Genomic DNA, 22,223 nt, shown 5'->3' on the forward strand with positions numbered 1-22,223 from the left:
ATGTCCAAATCAGAAACATTGGGATGCACTTGCTAGACTTATGAGATACTTAAGAGGTTCAATGGATTATGCCATTAAATATAGTGGATTTCCCGCTATACTAGAAGGGTACAATGATGCTAACTAGATCTCTAATTCTGATGAGACAAAATTCACTAGTGGTTATGTATTCACACTTGGGGATGGTGCGATTACATGGAGATCAGCCATGCAAAAATTATTGCAAGATCAACAATGGAATATGAGTTTATTGCTCTTGAGATGGCTGATAATGAGGCTGAGTGGTTAAAAAACTTCTTAGTGAACACTAGGAATGAAACCACCCCATCGGTATCAATACACTGTGATTGCCAATCGGCAATAGCTATAGTTAAAAACAAGAATTACAATAGAAAGACTAAACATATTCAATTGAGACACAATTTGGTGAAGCAGGTACTAAAGGGTGGAACTATTTCCATTGATTATGTGAAGTCAGAACGGAATCTAGCAGATCCTTTGACAAAACCCTTGGGAAAACAAATGATATTAGACACATCGAGAGGAATGAGACTTAAGCCATTTGCAAACAAACAAGTGATGGTAACCCAACTTTTGTGATTGGAGATCCCATGAATAAGGTTCATATAGGTAAAAACAAGTCATTTGTTAGTTCTGATAGCACTAAATTGATTTTAATCAATTATGTCCATTCCTATGGTGTGTGTGTGTGAAAGTGCTAGAGACTGCATTATTGAGAGGCTAAACTTTGTTATTTAAATTCTATGTGGTGAAAGAATTTTAGTTTAAACAAAGTTTTTAATGATTTTCATATCCCTTGTGGGTGATGTATGATTTGCAGCATACACTTGATGAAATCACCTATATGAGTGTCAAGTGGGGCCGCTTGCATGAGATCTTGACCTGATATCTAGAGCACTCATGAATATCGGGCACGCGCATGGCTTAGTAAGCGCATCACAACGATAACAGCTAGGATTGTGGGGGTGTATTGTGATTGAGAAACCTCTAACACACATCAAGTGTCTTTGGTTCATATAGCTTGTTATACCAACTACACTGTGTGTTAAGTATCTCAATCTAAGACTGGTTCATATAGTTTGTTATACCAGCTCTGATGCATTACATCCTATGAGACCCAGAATAAAAGTTCTTATCTTTCTTTTAATGTTTGAACTATTTGAGTCAAAGATTGTTTCTTTCAACTCTCTTTTGCAATATGTGGGTGATTGCTATAATATATTAATATTATAATATTGTAAAAGTTAATTTTGGTTTAAAAACATTAATTGTGAGGTTGAATTTCAGAACGTTGTATTACAACGTTAGTATTTTAATTGGCAACGAAAAAAAAAATTTCATTAAGCAACAATCAAAATTTTTAAAGTGCTTCAATGTTAATTATTTTACTTTTATTGTCTTTTATTTCTTTTATTCTTTCCCAACTCTATAGATAGAGAGATTTTCCCCATTCTAATACACATCAAAAGCAATCTTTCTCATTCTCCTCTCTTCTTAGTTTCATTCTTTAGCTCTTTTTCTCTTTCAAAAATTATTCTGGGTTATTTTATACTCTTTTGAGAGATTCTTGCTAGTTCTGAGATCCTCATAAATATTCTGGGAAGTTCCTATTGTATCGTGGGGGACTTGCACAATACATCGCAGATAAGTCCTTAAGGACAATGAAACTACACGCCTCAAAAAATTTTCTTCGTGATTCTATCAGCCTTTTTACAACAAGAATGAGCCAAAACGCTCGTGAGAAGCATGGATAAATACTCATTTTTGACAACTTAGTGTCGACACCGCCTGACCCCATCCTAGAACCATTTGTCACACTGGTTAAAATGCGAAAAAGGGGCTCTTTGAGTTTGCATCGCCCAACACCATTTCATCACCGCCCAACGCTAGTTGTTCCAGCTTGGCTACCCAATAAACTGCATCCCGACATGAGTATTTTCTTAAAGGAAAATGACACTTGAACAACCATTTTTGACAACATTTAGACACGCGCACACGTGTCTAAATTTGAGTGGTCCATTTTCATTTAATATTTCTAACTGGACCACTCAAATTTAGACACGTGTGCGCGTGTCTAAATGTTGTCAAAAATGGTTGTTCAAGTATCATTTTCCTTTCTTAAAAAGATCATATTTTGTTATCCAATCATGCTTCATTGAAGTCTAGCTTGCTATCCTACACCATAATTGGTTCTTATTCATTTATTTCAAACACTCAAAATGATATTAGAGGTCAAATAAACACAAAATAACTAAAACATAAGTAGTAACAAAAACGAAATAAACTTAAAGATTAAACAAAATAAAAATTAAGCAAGAGTTGATTTTATTCACAAAACTTAATACAAATAAAAGATAGAAATTACTGTTATTATTTATAAGGTAAGAAAAACATACATTTATCATTATTATTATTATTATTATTATTATTATTATTATATATATATTAGCTTTTATATATATTCATGTCAATATTCATATTCATTTTTATAAGGTCTTATTAACCTCAATTTTATTTATATATCTTTATAATTCAGATGTATTTTATTTAATGAAGTATCATAACCTTATTTTCATTTATATTTATATTCATATTTATTTTATTTGAAAATGTATTTTTAACTTTATATTTATTTATTTATTTTTATTATTCAGATTTATTTTATTGAGTGAGTATCTATAACATCTTTTTTTATATTTATTTTATTATTAAGGTGTCCATAACTTCATTTTTATTTATTTTTATTTATATTTATTTTATTCACGGAGTGTACTTAATCTTATTTTTTATTTATTTATCTTTATTATTTGGATGTATTTTATTATTCAAGTATTCATAATTTTATTTTTATTTATTTATATTTATATTTATTTTATTTAATACGATGTATCTAACTTCATTTTTATTTAATTATATTTATTTTGTAGTGAGATGTCTCGTTTTTATATCTTTTACTATGCATTGATCCTAATAAATATGAAAATCAAGTATTATAGATAAATAATTAGGATCGATGCAATGAGATATAAAAATGAGATTAGAGACACTTCATTAAATAAAATAAATATGTATATATAAAAGATAAAAATAAGATTGTAGACATCTCATTGAATAAAATAAATCTAAATAATGAAAATGAATAAATAAAAAATGAGATTAATAACATCCCTTACTAAAATAGATATGAATATAAATAAACAAAAATAAAGTTATGGACATATCACTAAATAAAATAAATATGAGTATAAATATAAATGAAAATAAGACACTGATAAAAGAAATTTGAAAAAAAAAGATAAATAAATAAAAATAAATTAAGAATACTTCATTAAATAAAATAAAATAAATATAAATATAAATGAAGCTATGAACACCCGAATGAAATAAATCTAAATAATAAAGTTAAATAAATAAAAATGGGTTAAAACATTTCACCGAATAAAATAAATATAAATAAAAAAGTAATGTTTGTGTATGTAAAATGATAAATGTTTGTTTTCTTTACCTTAGAAATTACAGAAGATGCAAGGGTGATGGAGAAGATGAATATCAAAACAAAAGTTAAGTCCCGTAATGAAGGGGTTGGATATAGGAGATAGAGTGGTTAAAATTTGATGAAGCTAATGGATTTACGAGGATTATAGAATGGTTTATATGTTGAAATGGAATGATATTGTGTAGAAGTCAATGATGTATGAGTAATGTAGAAAGTGAATAAAGAAATTATATGGAGAAAATAGGTGGAAAAATAATAAAATAATAAATAAAGAAATTAGATGAAAAAAATGGATAAAGAAAACTAATAGAAAAAAATGTGTGCTAATTAAACGAAGAAAATAAATGAAAAGAAATAAAAAATAAGTGAAAAAATTAGAGGAAGAAAATTGATGAAAAAAATAATAAAAAAAAGTGTGTAATTGAATCAACCACTATTAAAACAAAATTTGTAAAGTTTTATTTAACTTTGGCCTTTTCACTTCTATTCAAATTTCAAGCTCTACTCTTATTCAACTTCTTCAGCATGCCAAAACACAATAAGATACGTAAGAGAAAAAAGAACAGTAAGTTATTTCATCTAGTGCTTTAAATCAAACAAGTCAATTACAAACTGGAGGCAATTAGAATTACATTAACCATGAAGCTTTATTCAGAAGAAAATCAAAGAAGAAGAATGAGAATAAATATGAATGTGGTAAGAGACAACATCAACTCTGTGTATTTGGAGGTAAGTATATTTGAATTCTTTGCTGAGTTTCTAACCATTCTCTCTGTTTTCTGCTGTAACTTTAAAATATATTAACAGACATTAATTTTGATATTATAAAATATATTAAAATCTTTTTTAATATATTAATATCAATGCATTTTGAAAGTGCAGCAGAAAATTTAGTAGAGAATTTAGACTCAGTAAAGATATCATTTGTCACAAGACAAGAAATAAAAGAAAACACAGCAAAATCTTGCTATCTGCAGAATGTGTTTACTATTGTACCTTCTTTTTACTCTCCCAATATTCATCTTCCCAAGTTTCTACCTGTCTTATTGAATTAGCTTTTCTGTCTAGAAATTGTTGTAGGCTTGTGGCATCATATGGAGGAGGAATAGTGCATGGATCTGAATCACTAGGAAACTTCACCATTGAATCTTCCATGAACCTTCTCTCTGTACCATTTAAAGCACATGCCATTGTTTCAGGACAATACTCCACAGCTTTTGGAGGTATAACTGGTTTGAACCTTAGAAGCTTTGCATATTCATTTAGCAGGTGAAACATGTAATCATACACATGGTCCATGTCCATGTCCTCATGAATGAATTTGCTTGCAGCCTCCCCTATCGCTTCTGCCTGCCAATTTGAGTGATGTTAAGACATATAGTTTTGTGTACAATACAATAAGAAAGTTTCATCATTCCATATGTAAGATTTGCAAAAAATTCACTTTCCACGATAGTAAGATATTGTTCGTTTTGAGTTAAGTTTTCACAAATTTGTTTTTTTATTATTCTAAGAAGATCTTTTAACCACAAAAGTATCTTATGTGTATATAAATTTATGTTTGTTGTTTTATTTAATGAGACTTCGCGATTAAACGGTGGATGAGCAATGCTCGAGATCAACCGTGGCCGTGGAGACTCGGCAATCTAATCGATAAGGTTCTATTAAGTTCTTGACAGAAAGCAAAGACGTTTTTAACGAAACCTCAAGTCAGACGGGCTATCTGTTGAGTTTAAGCGTATCAATAAACCGAGGAAGAGAAACTAACAAGGATTTCCTTTAATAACGGAAGCGACCCGAGAACATTCCACCAAATCGGTCTCGTGTTTGTATCTTAACAAGATTGAGAGTGAGAGAATACCTTGTCAGTGTGGTTGTTGCCCCATTCCACGGCAAATTTAAGAGAAGTGCACTTGCTATTGTCTCTAATGGGCCAATAGTGTTCCAATGGCACCATGCCTCGGATAAAAAAATCATGGAACCGAGACCTAACATATAAGTTTGTAGAATCGCATGCCAAAATGTACTTTTCACTCACAGACCAAGCCCAACCTTCTACATATATTTTGTACCTGTGTCAGCATCATTGACATAGATTTCACACAACAATTTATCAGAATGTCACAGATAGATGTAAATACAATAAACGTTTGGTGTTTGAATCTTACCTATGTGTGCATTGGTCCCCTAAGTTGGATTGCTTGAACCCTTGATGGGATTCTTGTTCCCAGTCCTGTGACCAAAACAAAGCATGTAATCAAAATACAAGTTTTCCCTTTTTTTGAAGTGAATTACAGAGCAAAAAAATGGTAAAAAAGTGAGAAAAACCTGTATGTATAGGCGAGTGTTCCAGTCATCTTTCTCTGTGAGATTGCATTTCATAAGGTTTTTCCTTGTTGGAGTCACATAAGGGTTACCCTTCCAGTAGGCATATGGCACTCTTTCTTTCCACTTTGTCTTCTTGTTCCCATTTTTAATATCTTCTAGCACATATTTCCATGGCTTTATGTTTATTTCAGCCCTGTTATAAGAAAATCCAGATTACAGTTCTTGTATAACTGATGGAACAAGATATTGGGTTAAGTTATGTGTACAATCAATTTCAACCATGTAGAAAAAATGTTAGGCAGTTTCTTCCTGATACTATTCTATATAAAAAAAAATTAAACTTCCTATTTTGTCCTTTGTGCAGTCCAAAATTTTAAAAATGACTTTAGATTGTATAATTCAAAAATAAAAATTGAATTATGTAATTTAAAAGTTAAAAATATTATTTTAATTATGCAATTATTTTTTTTTAATTATGTAATTCAAAAATAATATTATAATATTATCATTAAATAACAAACAATTTTATAAATAAAAATAATTAATTATTATATTGACTAAGTTAGATATCATTTAATAAATTATTGATTTTAAATTAAAAATTATTTAGCTCTTAAGTTAAATAGTTATACTTTTTTATTTATAATAAAAATTATTTTAGATATAATAATTTTTAGTTTATAAAATATATTTAATAACTAATTATTTTTGTCTTTAAAATTTATTATTTAGAGATTTTATTTAGTTGAAAAGTGGTTTTCGTATCCAACAATATTTTCTTAAGAGAGAGAAATATGTTTTAATTACACGCTCTAAAAATTATTTTAGTTTTAAATTTTGAAAGTAAAAAGAAATCTAAATTATGTAATCTAGAGGAAAATGAAAATTCATTTTATATGATAAAAAGGAACAAAATTATGAAATTACAACTAGAAACTGCCAAAATGTTATTAGGATCAAAGACACTTTTGTTATATTGTTTTAATTAGTTTAATTAATTTTAAATTCTTATTCACCTTTATGAACTCCATTTCCCTTTTACTAAGTAAACATATATTTATTTATTTATTTACAGGATAAACAAATAAAAATTTCTTACTAGTGTTGAAATCAATCTTTCACTTGTATAAAAAAAGGTTAAGATGCATGCATTCAGAACCTAATTATATATTTAATAAAAGCACTTTCTAACACATTCTTTTTACTGATAACCAAAATTTATTGAAAATTTATCTTTTGTGATTTTCACTTTTTATTTAATAAATCTCTTAATTTTTGTAATTTTTAAGAATTTATAACATATAGTTTAAATATGTATTAAAACAAACATATAATAAAAAGATGTGATGTGGTTATAAAAATTATCTTGACACAAAAGAGGTATTTCAAAGAAAATAAAATTGGTAATAGTAGTTATATAAAAGTAGTGGGTGGTGTATGAAATATTATGTTGTTAAAGATGAATGTAATTTACAGTGAGTTTGTACTTGAATTTTATATATATACTTTTTGTATTTGAAAAAAACTCCTTTTCTAATTTAAAATATAATTAAAAATGTATTCTCATCACATAGTCATTAATTAAATAATGAATATATTTGTTTCTTTTACAAAATAATGAATGTATTTGTTTATGTTAAAAAATAATTAATGTATTTGTTTTTGTCAGAAATAAAATCAATTATATAAAGGGTTATACCAGTAGAAAAGGCTTTAAACGTATGTTATTTTGGACTTTTTAAGTCTGATCCTTACCTGATGTCTTTACGGGTGACGTTGATGGGAGGTCGGTTTGCACTATCAGACGTTTATATAGACGTCTGACACTACAATTCTGACGTCTAAAACATCGCCCTCTAGTTTTATGGAGTTAAATTAAATTTAAAATGCATCTTTTTAACCGTTCTGTGATTAAATTATAAAGTTAAATTAGATTGTATCTCTTTAACAGTTTCTAATTAAAATAAAAGTTTGTATGATTTACTAAAACTAAAATAATGTAAATCTAAGAAGGAAAAGAATATATTATTTTTAATTAAAAAGAGGAAGAAAAATTTGGTTTTAGCACTTACCATCCCCAAAAGGACCAATCAGGGAAGACAATGTCAAAGCTCCACTGGTCAGAGCAATAGCGAAACAACGGTGGAGTAGCAGCATTTGGGCCTTGAAACCTTCCCTTGGGTATAACGGGCCTATCATCACAATCAAATAAGAGCTCCAAATCAGGAACTTTACCGGGATACATCCTCAGCAGTTGCATGATGCCCCACAAAGTGAACACATCTCTGGTCTGGATCGACTTCTTATACTTCTCCACGTACACCCTCCCGTCCACGATCACTACCCTGAAGTGTGCTGTTCTCCTTGCTCCTTCCACCATCTCCCTCGTTATCCCTCTCTCTCTCCATGCCTTCAGGTCCTCATGGATCCATTTGAAGTACGAGGGGCACGTCCGGGCCGGGCCCGTGGGCTTATGTGAAATAGGGTAGTCTCTAGGGCACTTTTCTGGCACGTGTGGTTGGGTGCACCTAAGTGGGAACTCTTCTTCTTGGGCTTCCGGTATTGGCATGGGGGAGACTTTCTTCATTAAAATGGAAGAACCTCCAGAAAACGTCGACTTCAAAAAACCAAAATCACCATGTTAGAGTTAATTTTCTGTGTTCAATATCTCCATGCATGTGAGAAGAAACAAAAAGCAGAAAGAAAGAGTCTTTCAATTTGCATGACTCACGTTAATGTTCCAGACAGTGAAAGCAAGGAAAGTGGCTGCAAAGCAAACCATGACAAACACCATTGTTCTGGATTTGCCCTTCTTCGACAACAAACTCTGTCTCTGATGATTCGAACGCCCCAAGAAGAGTTTCAGATATGTCTCGTTGTCCTTGTCCATCTTCAATCACTTTCAGAAACCCTTTAATTGAAGAAGCTTTTGAAGTTCACCTCAGAATAATAACCATTGATGATGTTTGATCATGGATTTTGAATGCTGTTTCTTCTCACAAACTGTGCTGGTTGGTTTCTGTAGCCATGCTTGATAGATAGAGATAGTGTGTGAAAGAGGAAGCAAGAACCATTGGATTGGATGTATACTGAAATTGAAATACTTCCTTCAACTAGTCAAACTTTGAGTATTTATGATTAAATAAATGCTAGCTATATAATTAATATTAAGACATTTAAACCCTTTTAAAGTCTTATATGGAAAAAAAAATCTTTAATATATGATTCATGAATTATGTGAAACATTAATATTCTTAGCCTTTACATAATATTCATCTTATATAATTAAAAACATGATAAATATATGTCTTCATATTTTATATTTTATATTTATCATAATTAGCATATATTTTTCCTCAAAATTATTTCCAAACCAAAGACACGATGTATTATACGTCTTCTGCTTGTATTCAACACTAGTACTTATATACTTTAATTAATACGCGTCTATAATTAATAAAAATTTATTTCCATCACTTATTAAAATAACAGTTTCAATTTTTTTAACAACATACATAAATGTATGCAATTATTTATATTTCAAATGATGACAAACTGATAAAAAAAAGCATACATATAACAACTAAACAATAATTAATTTTACTAATATTGATAAATGATATATTAATGAAATATATTATATATATATATATATATATATATTTATTGAATGTAATAAGTGCAATTTTTTTGTTGCTATTATTATTACAGTTGTGTTTTTGGTATAAATCATAAAAACTTTCCATCGAAGAAAATTCTTGATTCAAATATGATCACTACTCAAAGTAGTTTTTTTTTTTTTATTAAATGTGGTGTATAATAAATAGCATCTAATTTATCTTACCCTTCAATCCAAAATGATATGTATTGTAGGTTATTATATTCTATTTACTATAGGATTCAGAAATTTTCTTTGCTAATTAATCTTAAATAGGAAGTAAAAAGAATAGAAAGAGTTGTTTATAGTTTATGAATTTACTAATAGAAAGGTGATGGTATTATGATATAACTTGTTCATAAAGGCAATTCCACATTCATCCCCGTGATTTGCTCTTCAACTTAATCAGGTAATTTTCCATCGTTTCAAAGGGACGTAGAAGACTCAAACACTCATTTTCAGCCTCAAAACAAGTCTAGTACATAGAAATTCACAATATCACTATTTTTATAATAATTTATATCTAAATTTGTTTATAGAATTATAATTATAAGTTTATATTTCATAGTAAATATATAAGGAAGGTGATCATATAAAAGAGAAAAATTTACAAATTTTTTGTCTTAAGATTTTAAATTTATAATCGGGATCAATTTCTTTTGCGTGAGTTGGACTTCAATTAATTTTATATAATTTCTTTTTAATAAATTTCTTTCCAAAAGATTTATGTAAATTAATGTTAGTTGTATATTTATATGATGAATCTTATTAAAAAATAAGTGTTAAGAAGTAAATTTAAGTTTAATTCACTTTTATAAAATTGATTTTTTAAAATAAAATTTACATCAATTTATATATCCTAAGCACATTTTAGATTAGTGCAAAATAAAATTAAAATCCATTTATATATTTTAAACTAGTCTCGTTTTATATTTAGTTGGACAATCTATAACTATAATATTTTAATTATCGATATAAATTGAAAAGATAAAGAGTTAAATGGTTAATATTATTTTTTTGTTTTGACCCACATTTTTCTCCGTGAAAGAGAAAGACACACATACATTAGAGTGGGAAGAGTGAGTGGGAAGAAAAGGGAGAGGGAAGAATGAAAAGTCAGCATCGAATGTTGATTTGATTAATATAATAATGTGAGAGGAAGAGTACCAAACTAGGTAGCAAATTCAAGTAATTAATTAGTCGTAAGTGGTCAATTACTTAGAAAGTGGGGCGAATAATGAGGGAAATAATGTAACATATTATTAGTTTATGAACTACAAACTCTGCCTATGGCCTCCTCTATAGTTCAGCAACCACGTGCTCACATCACATTCGATTCAACTTTCAATGTTAATTTTATGCACATGAAAGAAAGATAATGAGGATATTCATTCAATAGTTAGGTTCGTTAATTATGCATTTCACCAAAGTTATTGAATAATACAACCTATATTTAGATTCTTTTAACCTAACTGGGGGAACAGTATCAATTAAAAAGCAGAGACTCTGCAGAAGTTGCAAGAATCAGTCGAGGACCACCATATAATGAGGCTAAAAAACATTCTAGTTACAAATCTATTTGGTTCATATATTTTCTATAGGTTAATTTTACAACATTTGTTAAAGGGTGATGTAAAACTTATTGAAATACGGTGTTTATATAAATTTATATATTATAAATTGATTTTATTTTTAGTCATCAGATTTATAATATCTTGTTTAATAACTTGGAATTTTGTTTCATTTTTCCGTTAACTTAATTTTGTAGCAAAACTAATTGCCTTCAAAAATACGTTTACACGTTAACTTTTGAGTTTAGAAATTTTAATGGAAGCATACAGTGTCTCGTGAGATCGGGGATAGAGGAGATGACATGATGTTTGGGATATTTTTTTTAATTTATTGATTGACTTGAAATGCAGAGTCAGTAGACGGTAACGTGCACCAAACTAGAAAGGAAATTATGCAAACGACAAATAGACTTTAAATTTTGGACATCGACATCAATGCAGACTTCATGTGCCAAGGAGATTTTCATACAAGGTGGTCCTCGGCCATGTTAATCATCCATGTCTTTTAACTAATACTGGGAAATTGCTTTTTGCACCGCTGATTTCATTTCTGCATCTCAAAGATTTTTTAATTGTAGAATTAAAAAAAATTTTAATTGAGTATTACAAAATTTAATATTTTCCATTTGAGTTTTTACTATTTAATTTTTCTGATTGGATCATATAATTGTTATCTTGTTCAGTCTCGTTATTTAGTTATCATCACATATAATTTTATAATTTAACAACTATTAATTATGTCATAATTTTCATCAATTATTAGAATTTTTTTTCCTTTTTTATTCTAATCCATTTTTAGTAGATCTCTTCACAAAGAAATATTTTGATACCTTCTTAGGCGCGGTACTATCATCGAGCTCTCTTACAATTGGTTTAGTGTAAAAATAATTTACAACCGAACCACCTTTCTTGTTTGCTGTAAATGACACTAGTTCTATTTTCATTTAAAAAAAAGGAGTTATTCCTTGTTCCTGGTCTCTTTCACATAAAAGCAGTTACACAAAGAGATTGGGAGAAAGAGATGAATCGAAATTGAGTTGCAAAATTTGTAACATATCTAATTTGATTCCAACTATATTTATAAAACCATATCTTTGACTATTGTTAACTCTTGCACCTTTGCATAAAGGATAACACTTTCACAGTTGGATCTATCGAGAAGAAGGTTCACCAGAGAGACACAAACATCAATGAGATCTGAGTCCAACTATATAAGATATTAACATCACTCTCTATCCAAAACATTAAGGCAATGAGTTAATGGCTTTCTAACCGTTGTTATATCCTTTGCCAGGAAAACTTTCGAGATACCACTATTAGGTTTAACAAGGAGGAGGTTCACCGGGAGACACAATACCAATGAGATCTGAACCCAACCATACAAGGGATTAACATCATTCTCTACCTAACACCTTAAAGCAATGAGCTAATGAGTTTTTTATTTTTATACAGTGTCCTACTTTCTCATTTCTATCTAATGGGAGACTTAGACTCACACTTGGATTTTTAAAAACTCTCCAAAATTCACCCTCTAGCTTTTAGAACCATGCCAAAAAGTGTTTTTCACTTTTGTAGAACCCACTTTCTAATTTTGTCTCCACCTTCATATTCTGCAACGCACACCTACAAAGCATGAAACTGGTAGTTAACTCCTTGAGAGGGTTTTTTGTGTCATAAAGTGGAGAATACGACATTGTTTTGAAGGTTTTAGATGTTAAAGAGAATTACATTGTTCATGTCCGATTTATCTCATGGTTGACACGCGCGACGTTGTTGTAGAAGTCCTTGATATTTTTGAAAACATTTTTACTAGTTTTGTTTCAACATGGGTGGTTGAGTATTTTTGCAGTGAAAAGATTATGGTTGAGGTTGAGACTTTATTGATATTGGGTTGTAAAAGAAGGAGGAAATTATAATAGTTGAAATCACTTATGAAGTTCTAAAATTATAAAATTATAAAGAAACATGTGGCAACGACTAAAGAAGGTGATAGTACAAAATAATATTCTCATAATCCAGTTAATAGAAAAATTAAACAATAAGAACTTAATTGAAAATATATGATTTTTTAATACTCCATTAACAATAAAAAATCTAATTAGAGCTCAACTAAACATATCAAAGTTAATTAAGTCTTAAGAAAATATTTTGGAATACACAATGTAAAATGTATTTATTGATTCACATATACTTTTGAGATTATGTAAACAAAAGATATATTTAAAATTACACAATTCAAAATACATTCTCATATTTCAAAATTGCATAATCTAATAGGAAGTTAGAGGATATGTATATAGTTTCAAGAAAGTGATATAATATAGTTTCACGTTATATAATTTAGAACATAAGAATTGCAACGAGATCATATGAATGCAAATTTCACTTCTCCACCCTCATTTCCAAATTAAAAATGCGTTCTTATCTTCATCATCATACCTAATGAAATTTTTGTCTCACAAATATGCCCAAATGCTCCTTTACTCTTCCAAATATCAATTAAACTTTTCTTAAAAGAACATCAACAAAAGAAAAACATAATAATATTCAATATAAAAAAGATCCATATTTATTAACCAATGCTAAATACATTACATAAATATCAAGTAATAATTACATAAAAGTCAAAGAAGTATAAAAAAATTAAAATAATCAATTATATATTTTATGAATAAATTACAAAACTAAAGATCAAATAAAAATTAATATAAACTTTTTAGGTAATCAAATAAATTAAAAATATTTTAGTAAATTTAAGATAGAGAAGAATATGAAAATAGAGATGGTATGAATACAAGAACAAAAATTTCTCATCAAAATCGAAACAAATTTAAACATACCCAGAACAACGGTTCATTTGTCATTCCTAACAAAATACATAACTAGAAATTCATATTACATAATCTAAAATAGATTTTCAAATCGCACAATCCAAAAATATACTTCATATTGCACACTTTAAAAAGCATTCAGTTCACAATCCAAAACCATCTCAAATTATATAATCCAAAATATATTTTCAAATTCAAAACTACATTCTGATTTATTCAATCCATAATACATTTCTGGATTATACAATCTAAAACACATTTATGAGTTTAGAATTATACAATTCAAAATAAATTTCCAAATTATGCATTAAAAAATGTTTACAGTCCATGTAAAATTTAAACTTTTTCTACACCTATGAAGATGCAGAGAGAAGGTATGGAAGTGCTATAAAAGAAATAGCCCCAAGAGTTTCCGATAGTAATGATACGGATTCATTTAGCAATAATGAAAGAAATAGATAATCAACTCCTTGTTGGCCCAAATTACAGGCTTCACAGCAAGCCCAATAGTGAGATATCAGTCTCCTACATTGGACAATGATTTTCTAAACACCCCCTCCACTTTTCATCTTCCCACCCCATTTTTTGATTTATGAAGCTTCTATTCTACTATTCTACCCCTCTGTCTCTTGGAATGTGCAACCATGTCCAATTGAGCTACATTCTCAGATTACAGAAGTTGGATGACAAAACCAAAGAAGGACTCTATTATTCTGAAACGGGGAATGCCTCACAATCTAAGGGTTTCAAGAACCACCTGTTAAAAGGTGGCTTCCCTTTGAAAATTTTGGAAGCCAGATTATATTCTTCAGCTCCATCCTGCAAATGATTAAGAGAAATGATACTTTTACACATGCAGATATTTTACATTCATTTGACATTATCCTTTCTTAACACATACAAAAGTTCACTTCTTTATGAACATTTTACCTTTCCAGTGTGTGTCAAATGAATGTAAAAATGTGTCACCCTACCATGCAAAACAAGACACAGTTACTATTACTAAAAATAGAAATAATTCAGGCCAAGTGAATCCAAATCTGCTTCTTATTCTTCTCACATAAACTTCATAATGCCGATCAAACAAGACAATTTACACCATCAAAATGAAAAAGAGAATGTGAAGAACATCAAGAATACCTTAAGTTCTCGGTAGGTAATCCCATTGACCAGAGAACTGCTCAATTTTTCCCTTCTCAGTGGCAAGAAAACCTCTAGCAGCCTCTGTCTGGAAAATAATAAATTTATTACCACCTCTGATCTTTTGTTAAAATTAATTAACTTAACTATTTTTATTGATCTTGATAAATTAGTTACTTGTTTATATAGGTTTGGAGGTAGCAGTAATTGTAATATTATCAGTGCTTCACAAAGATTTCTACCACAGACATGTCAGTGGCACTCACTTGCACAAAGATGACTGCGTGGATGGGTAGAGTGCCCCTTTTGCAGAGGTGCCTTGCTTTCTTCCAGTGGTTCCCAGTATGACTTCGTGCAACCCACATTCATTCCAGCATATAGAATATCTGCAAAGTTAATCATTCAACTAAATGCAACATTTTTCCATAAAGCTGCATTAACTTTACAATTCTCCAACATTTGGCGTGTACCCGCATGTTAAAGTGTCGGCTGCACTCTCAGATTGCTGAAAGTCCTTTGGTGGTACTGGTGCAGCGTGAAATATCGGCTATGAAATGAAAAAAGACACAAAAGTCAGCATCCAACAGTGAACTTTTCTTTCTCACTAAGATACCAAATATTCCACAGACCTGGTTCACCAGAAATGGAGCCGTCAGTTGACTCGATAAGGGCAGGATCCGTTCATACAAGGCTCTTTTCATGTTATCCTCCAAATAAAAATTCCCGGGACTGTTAATGGGAAGACCAACAGTGATTGAAGAAAGATATACAGGTTGAATAAAGTAGGAAAGCAAAGCTCCTGCACTAAGAGTAACAATGTCACAACACTTAACTAACTTGATTGAAATACAATCAAACCACACTATTCTAATTTGTTGTTTTCTTGAAATTTGAGACATATCAGTTCATGAGCAAACCCATATAAGGAATCATGACACAGGTTTGTGAGTCTTTTCTTCTTATATGTTATTGTTCATGCATATTTTTACCCTATGTGAGACTCCAACTCGCGCTTGACTCCAACATAATTCATGTCATATCCACATATCTAACACTATCACACTAACCAGAAACTCTAACTTTTATGTTTGCAAAATTGACTAAGTTGACATACATGAAACCTTAGTATTGTGGTTATAATCAAATTCCTAGGCACGAGCAATATAATTACAAGATTTATAAGAAAACAAACAATTAATATAAAACAAGTGTCAAAATCATACAGTAAAGTATAGTTGATGCAGAATATTTACAAGTATACAAACAATAAAAATGTCAATCTCCATGATGTTTCGTTTGCTGTATTAAATTGTTGTAGAACAGGGGTACGTAAATATCACATCACAATTAATTTTCAAGCAAGAACTACCAACATGTAAACATCCATGGTTTAAGCATATATAACCTTGAACACCAACAACATTCCAACGGGCTATCTTGTCAGAGCAACTAACTGACAGCGTTGTATCACCACGACCCGGCTTCCTCTGGACCATCCCGGGTTGGCTTAAACCGTTGTCTGGAATTGATGAGAAAAGTATTTCTCTCAGCAGTCAGACCAAAATAAACAGCAGCAATATTTCAATTATCCATGAAATATAAAAATCACAATTTGATAAAAAATGATCATAAATCAATAATTGAAGTATAGAAGGAAAGAGAGTTCAGCAAATATAATTTCTATTAAAAAGCTCTTAGATGTTTTAAACTTTTCTTAGTCTCATCTGTCTTTAAGGCTCCTCTAGTCCTTAGACACTTCATAATTTTCACATAAAATGTTAAATGTTGTAAAACTTAACCATGGAATCGACTAGCTTACCCAAAGGTGAAGCTGAATCTCTTTCTCCTAAAAGAACAGTTTCCAAAGGAGAGACAACCGAACTGAGTGAAGCATCTCCACCTACAAATGAAACACAACTGGCAATTACCCTTGAACCTAAACAACATACAGTCATAAATAAAGGAGGAACATTGATGATCAGATAGAGTGAAAACGAGAGAAAGATAAATTACATGGTAACTGTGATATGTACATATGTAATTTCCAATCCTTCCTCAAAGTATATTTCCCTTTATTAAGACACCCTGTATCCAACTCAAATGGCAAGTTACCATCATCAAATTTAAACCGTTTGCCTCCATTGGTAGGTCCGTGGTTACCACTGGTTTCAGTAAGATGTTGAATCTGTGTATAGAAGAACCTGGTGTGAATAGAAACAAATGAAATAACATCTCCTTACATAGCAAGACATTATATTAAGGACAAAAGTTATATACATTTTCATTGTATTGTTTGCATACTCTCCAATAACAATCGGAGGTTCATCACAACAATCCACATAATTCTGCACACCTTTATTACGCAAAAATTCGAGATAAAACTTCAATTCTAATTAGAGAACATTATAAACAACCTAAGGAATCGTATAGATGTTTTGACCATATAATTCATCACAGAGTGGTAGTACCCTGCATTACAATTTTACAAAAATTTAAGTAAAATGTACTTCAATCATGACACGAAAACAAACCTTCAGTATCGGTATTAAAAACTGACACATCAATGGATATAAAGTGCTGCATACTTATGGTACAAAAGAAAACAAAAAGGTTCTTAAAAAAACGACAAAGCAGTTTCAAAAGGATAGCAATGAAACCTCATCAAAGCTCTTCTAGCAATGACTTCAGCATGCGAATCATGAACAACATCACCACAAGTTCGCAAGAGAGAACGCCCAATGCACTTTGTTCCCGTTCCAATTGCAACAACCCTTAAGTCTTGGGAGAAAAAACAATGAACTAGTGAACTCCTTGACTCGAAAGAAGGCTTTTTTTTTCTTCTATTATTGAGAAATTAAAAAAAAAATGGAAACTTGGTTAGTGGGTGATTGTTATAATGGAAAGAGGAAGAAGAGAACCATTAGAAGGAGAAGAGAGAAGGAAAGCAGCCAGAACAGTGATTTCACGGCCTTGAGGTTTGCCCTTTTTGGGAAGAGAAGCGTAGAAAGAAAGAACCTTTTCCGATACCCTTTGGCCCCAATCACTTTGCTCGGAAGATGAAACTGAAACCGCCATAGACATGGTTGAGGTTCACCAAACCAGTGCAGTGCGTGACTGTACTCTGTAATGACAAAACAGGGAAAAAAAACCCAACAGCATTGGGTTAAACCTCTACTTTTTTTAATTAATTATTAAATGAAATGTTAATGTTAATTAATTAGTATCCTTTTCAAAGAAAATATATACAAAACTTATTAGTTGGACATTTTTATCAAATATTACTAATATATTTTTTAAAATAGTTAGTGTAAAAAATAACAATCTAACCTCTTGTGAATGAATTATTTAATTTAATCCTCTTTTCTAGTAACACTTTTGCTTGGAAAATGTTTAAGACTAATTTTTTTAGTTTAATTAACTAGTTATGCACAGAGTTTTGGACTTCTACTCAATGACCTCATATGGAAGTAATATAAGTTTATATTTATTTGATATATAATATAAATATAAAATGATTATAAAAAATAAATTTTTGAATTTTAAAAAAAATAAAAAGTAAGAAACAATAGTATAAAATAAATATAAAAAATTTATATGTGTTAAAATATCATTTTTATTTATTTAAAATTCTGACAAGAAAAGATACCTAACATTAAGTTTTATCATTATTTCTAAAACTCTTGCTTAGATTTTTAAGTGTAGTTGACTTGAACCTTCAAAATATTTTACTTTAAAAATCAAGCGATTCATTGTAATTAACCGGAAAATTATAATTAGTTCTTTTTATCTCATTGTAAATTAATGGAGGGGCAATTTAGTCAAAATCTTCTCTTGCTTCTTTAGTAGAAATAGAAACAAGATAGCATGTTTTTTATTCAAACCCAGGAAAAATATCCTCTTCTCCCTCTCTGGGCTGAATTCAAAAGTAACCCATAGCATTGTTTCTTTCTTACACTCCCACAATTACTAACTGCAACCTCACAATAATAGAAAAAGATTCAAGCATTATCTACAGGAAGAAGAGATAGATAACAGTCCAAAAAAGAAGAAAAAAACCTATTTAAAAAGCTCTCCCAGTAATGATTTTTCTGTGTTCTAGAATATATTTCATATAAACATGTTTTGGGAAACGCATTCCAAAATGCATTGTATATATTTGGGAAAGTTTATTCAAAACACATTTCAAAAAATTTATTTCAAAAAATTTATTTCAAAAATAATTTTCTGAAAAAATATCACTTCTAAAATTTTATTTCAAAATTTTTATTCCAGAAATTTCAAAAAACTTGTTTGAGAAAGTTTTCCTAACACACAATAGTCACTTTCGAAAGATAAAAAGGTCATTTTGAAAATTTGGGAAGTGCACAAAAAACTTGTGGGTGCATAAAGTAAATCCCGTAATTGAGGTTTACATAATTCTTCTGAAATCATATTAGCAAAATCAGAAATCACAATTTTTAATTACAAAGTTTCGTGGACAATTTTTAGCTTTAAAAAAATAAGCAAAGTAGAAAACAAAAATATACTTTGAAAATTGTTCCGATTGATAATTAATATAAAATTTTAAAATTATATAAAAAGGATATTCTAAAAGCCAAAAAAATAAAAACCTGAAAAATAGTTTCTCATTCTTTTCTTTTCTTTTCTTCGTTGTTTGTCAACTCTTCATATAACTTTCAATATAGTTCTCCAACTTGTTCCTCAACTTGTTCTTCAACTTATTTCATGGAGATTTTGTTGACAGACATTAAGTTTCTGATATAAAGTTTATCAAATAATATTATTAAAAATTTTGTCCAGTTCGAAATTAGAAGTTCTATCACATTATTATCTTAAAAGACATCTTAAATACTAGAAAGAGAAGAAAAATAAAATTAAACAATCAAATCTTTTGATTCATAAACGATGTAAAAGTATTGAATATGATAAGAATACTTTGTTTATTATTATTTTTGTTGAAAGGAAAAGTAAGATTTTGATGATGATGATGATGATGCAGGGCACGTAGGGAAAATTGTGTTGATAGTTTATAATAAAGCCAACAACAAACGGCGAAACAAGTGGGAACTCAAACAAAACACTCTTCGAATCTAATAATTCCACATTTTTCCAACGCAATTTTTCTGTCTCCAACCACATTACTGTTACTTTTCTTTTCTTTTTCTTTTTCTTTTGAAGTGGTCAACATCAATTATTAATAAGTGCTTGCACGTAACTTGTGAGAAGCATGGGAATAATGGCAGAAAAGAAAAACAAAATGTGGCACTATTATTACAGCTTAATAAGATGGTTTTTCTAGCTAAAAGGAAACAAATCAAACATAACATAGCTGTCTAACTTCACTAAACTAGTTGGCACGACCATTCTTTACTTTCTAATTAAACTAAATCTTTAATAATTGATTCTCTGGTAAAATTTTTTTTTTTAATTTCATTTCAGTAGTATAATATCTTAAGTATTGTTTGTTTTGAAGTTTAATATTTTAGTCACACTTTTATTTTTTTAAAAGATGGCTTAGTAGTTAAGAAAGAAGAGTGTTTATAGATAATTTTGGTTTTGAATAGATAATCAATTTACTTCAATATTAAACATAAACAAATATACCTTTAGTATAATAAGAAAAAAATTATATTATTAGTAACAAAAATTAATTTTGGTTGAATTTAATAATTAAGACAATTCTTTGATATTTAGTAATTATCATGTATTTATTAAACAATTAAACTTAGTATGTAACTAAATACGACAATTACTATAAATTAGATATTTGTTTAATTACGTCAAAATAAGTTCAATCGAAATTAATGTGATCAAATTTATTATTATAATTATATTTTTTTCATTAATATAAAAACAAAATATATCAATATTTATTATACTGAAATAACTATTTACCTATGAAGTTTTTAGAAAATTTTTAGTACTATTAAAGTAAGTTTACATTAAAAGACTAAGATAGAAAAATTATGTGTGTTTTTCTTATTATCAAATGAGTAAATGTTTTTAAATAAATTATGTTAAAGATCAGATATTTAAAGCCATGACTATTTTTGAAGTATGATTCGTTCAGAGTTTAATGTATTCGTCAAAGTTTTATTTTTAAAAAACATGTAAAAAAATTGAGAAAAAAAGGGTATTTCGATTATTCATCTAACAATCGTATGTTTTAACAAAATTGAATTTAAATCATTTTTTTATTCTCATCTGTTAAGTCGAGTATTTTAGTATTTTCAAAAAAAAAATACCCAATTTAAGAATTGACAGTAATAGTTTATAAGCATTTTTCTTTTTTAATTCATTAAAACGTGAATGTGGGGATAAATTGTAATGAAAAATTATTGAATAAATGGACAATATTGTAACGATATCTATAAATTTGAGCATGATAGAGTATATTTTGCTTAATTTAAAACTAATCTTGAAATTATAAAGTATTTGTTAGTTACATTCAGCCTCCACATATACTGTTAAAAAAATTATTCTTTGGAGTAAAACATTTTCCATAACTTTAATATGGAGATTAATTATGTGATTGGACCAATAAAACTTTATAAAAGATCCAAAAGATAAAAAAGTTCAGACAATTAGCTAAAGTGTTTGTTTGCGTTTTGTAATTAGAGTAAATAAGTAATGATTGTGTTGCCATTTGAAAGGCAAATAACAATGTTTGGACCTAAAATAAACTCAATTTGAGTCGTGAAGCATCTCTAGTAAGCATCTTAAGAAAGATTTAGATTTTTATTAAATCAAGTTGGTATGATATAATAAAAAACTTAAATTTGAAACTTACATCCTATCTAAAACTTTGGATTTCAATAGAAAATGTTTAATTATATAATTAAATTTATATTGTTTATGTTGGAACAATCTAATATGCATAGGTAATTCGGTTATTTGCTTCTTTTTCTTGTATTTGTTCGTTAGTGTTTTCAATTCATTCGATAATTTGAGTTTCATGTTTATCCAAAACCATATGGATGAGACTTGTAAAAAGTAGTCTAATGCTTAAGTTAGAAAGGGTCTGAGCGCCTAAGTATTAAATATAATAACAATGTGTCTAAGTACCTATTTGAACTCTCTATTTATACAAATTGTAATGAACTTTTACTTATCATTAGCTTATTATTATCCAATCACCCTTTAATTACAATTATCATATTAATTTGCATTAATCTTTG

General features: G+C 29.0%; 2 protein-coding genes across 3 annotated transcripts; both read right to left on the minus strand.

The window, feature by feature from the left end:
- Positions 1 to 4,065: 4,065 nt before the first annotated feature.
- On the minus strand, positions 4,066 to 8,952 carry LOC124823074 (uncharacterized). The gene is made up of 6 exons (XM_088102405.1): positions 8,577 to 8,952; positions 7,918 to 8,462; positions 5,846 to 6,038; positions 5,686 to 5,750; positions 5,379 to 5,589; positions 4,066 to 4,867 (listed from the first exon to the last, which is right to left on the minus strand). The coding sequence occupies exons 1-6, from the start codon at positions 8,733 to 8,735 to the stop codon at positions 4,505 to 4,507; spliced, it is 1,536 nt and encodes a 511-aa protein (XP_087958531.1). The 5' UTR covers positions 8,736 to 8,952; the 3' UTR covers positions 4,066 to 4,504.
- Positions 8,953 to 14,178: 5,226 nt separating this feature from the next.
- On the minus strand, positions 14,179 to 18,184 carry LOC124819836 (denosine deaminases acting on tRNA). 2 transcript variants are annotated; one of them, XM_088101611.1, is made up of 11 exons: positions 17,964 to 18,184; positions 17,703 to 17,823; positions 17,059 to 17,246; positions 16,865 to 16,945; positions 16,451 to 16,564; positions 15,675 to 15,844; positions 15,516 to 15,592; positions 15,312 to 15,431; positions 15,046 to 15,133; positions 14,836 to 14,875; positions 14,179 to 14,724 (listed from the first exon to the last, which is right to left on the minus strand). In XM_088101611.1, exons 1-11 carry the CDS (start codon positions 18,124 to 18,126, stop codon positions 14,714 to 14,716), a joined length of 1,173 nt encoding a protein of 390 aa, XP_087957737.1. In that variant the 5' UTR covers positions 18,127 to 18,184; the 3' UTR covers positions 14,179 to 14,713. The 2 variants fall into 2 exon arrangements, with proteins under 2 accessions (XP_087957737.1, XP_047147380.2); XM_047291424.2 differs by lacking the exon at positions 14,836 to 14,875.
- Between the last annotated feature and the right edge of the window lie 4,039 nt (positions 18,185 to 22,223).

This window comes from Vigna umbellata, chromosome 11, assembly GCF_029865625.1.
Source record: "Vigna umbellata cultivar VRB3 chromosome 11, Vumbellata_1.0, whole genome shotgun sequence".
Lineage (NCBI taxonomy): Eukaryota > Viridiplantae > Streptophyta > Magnoliopsida > Fabales > Fabaceae > Vigna > Vigna umbellata.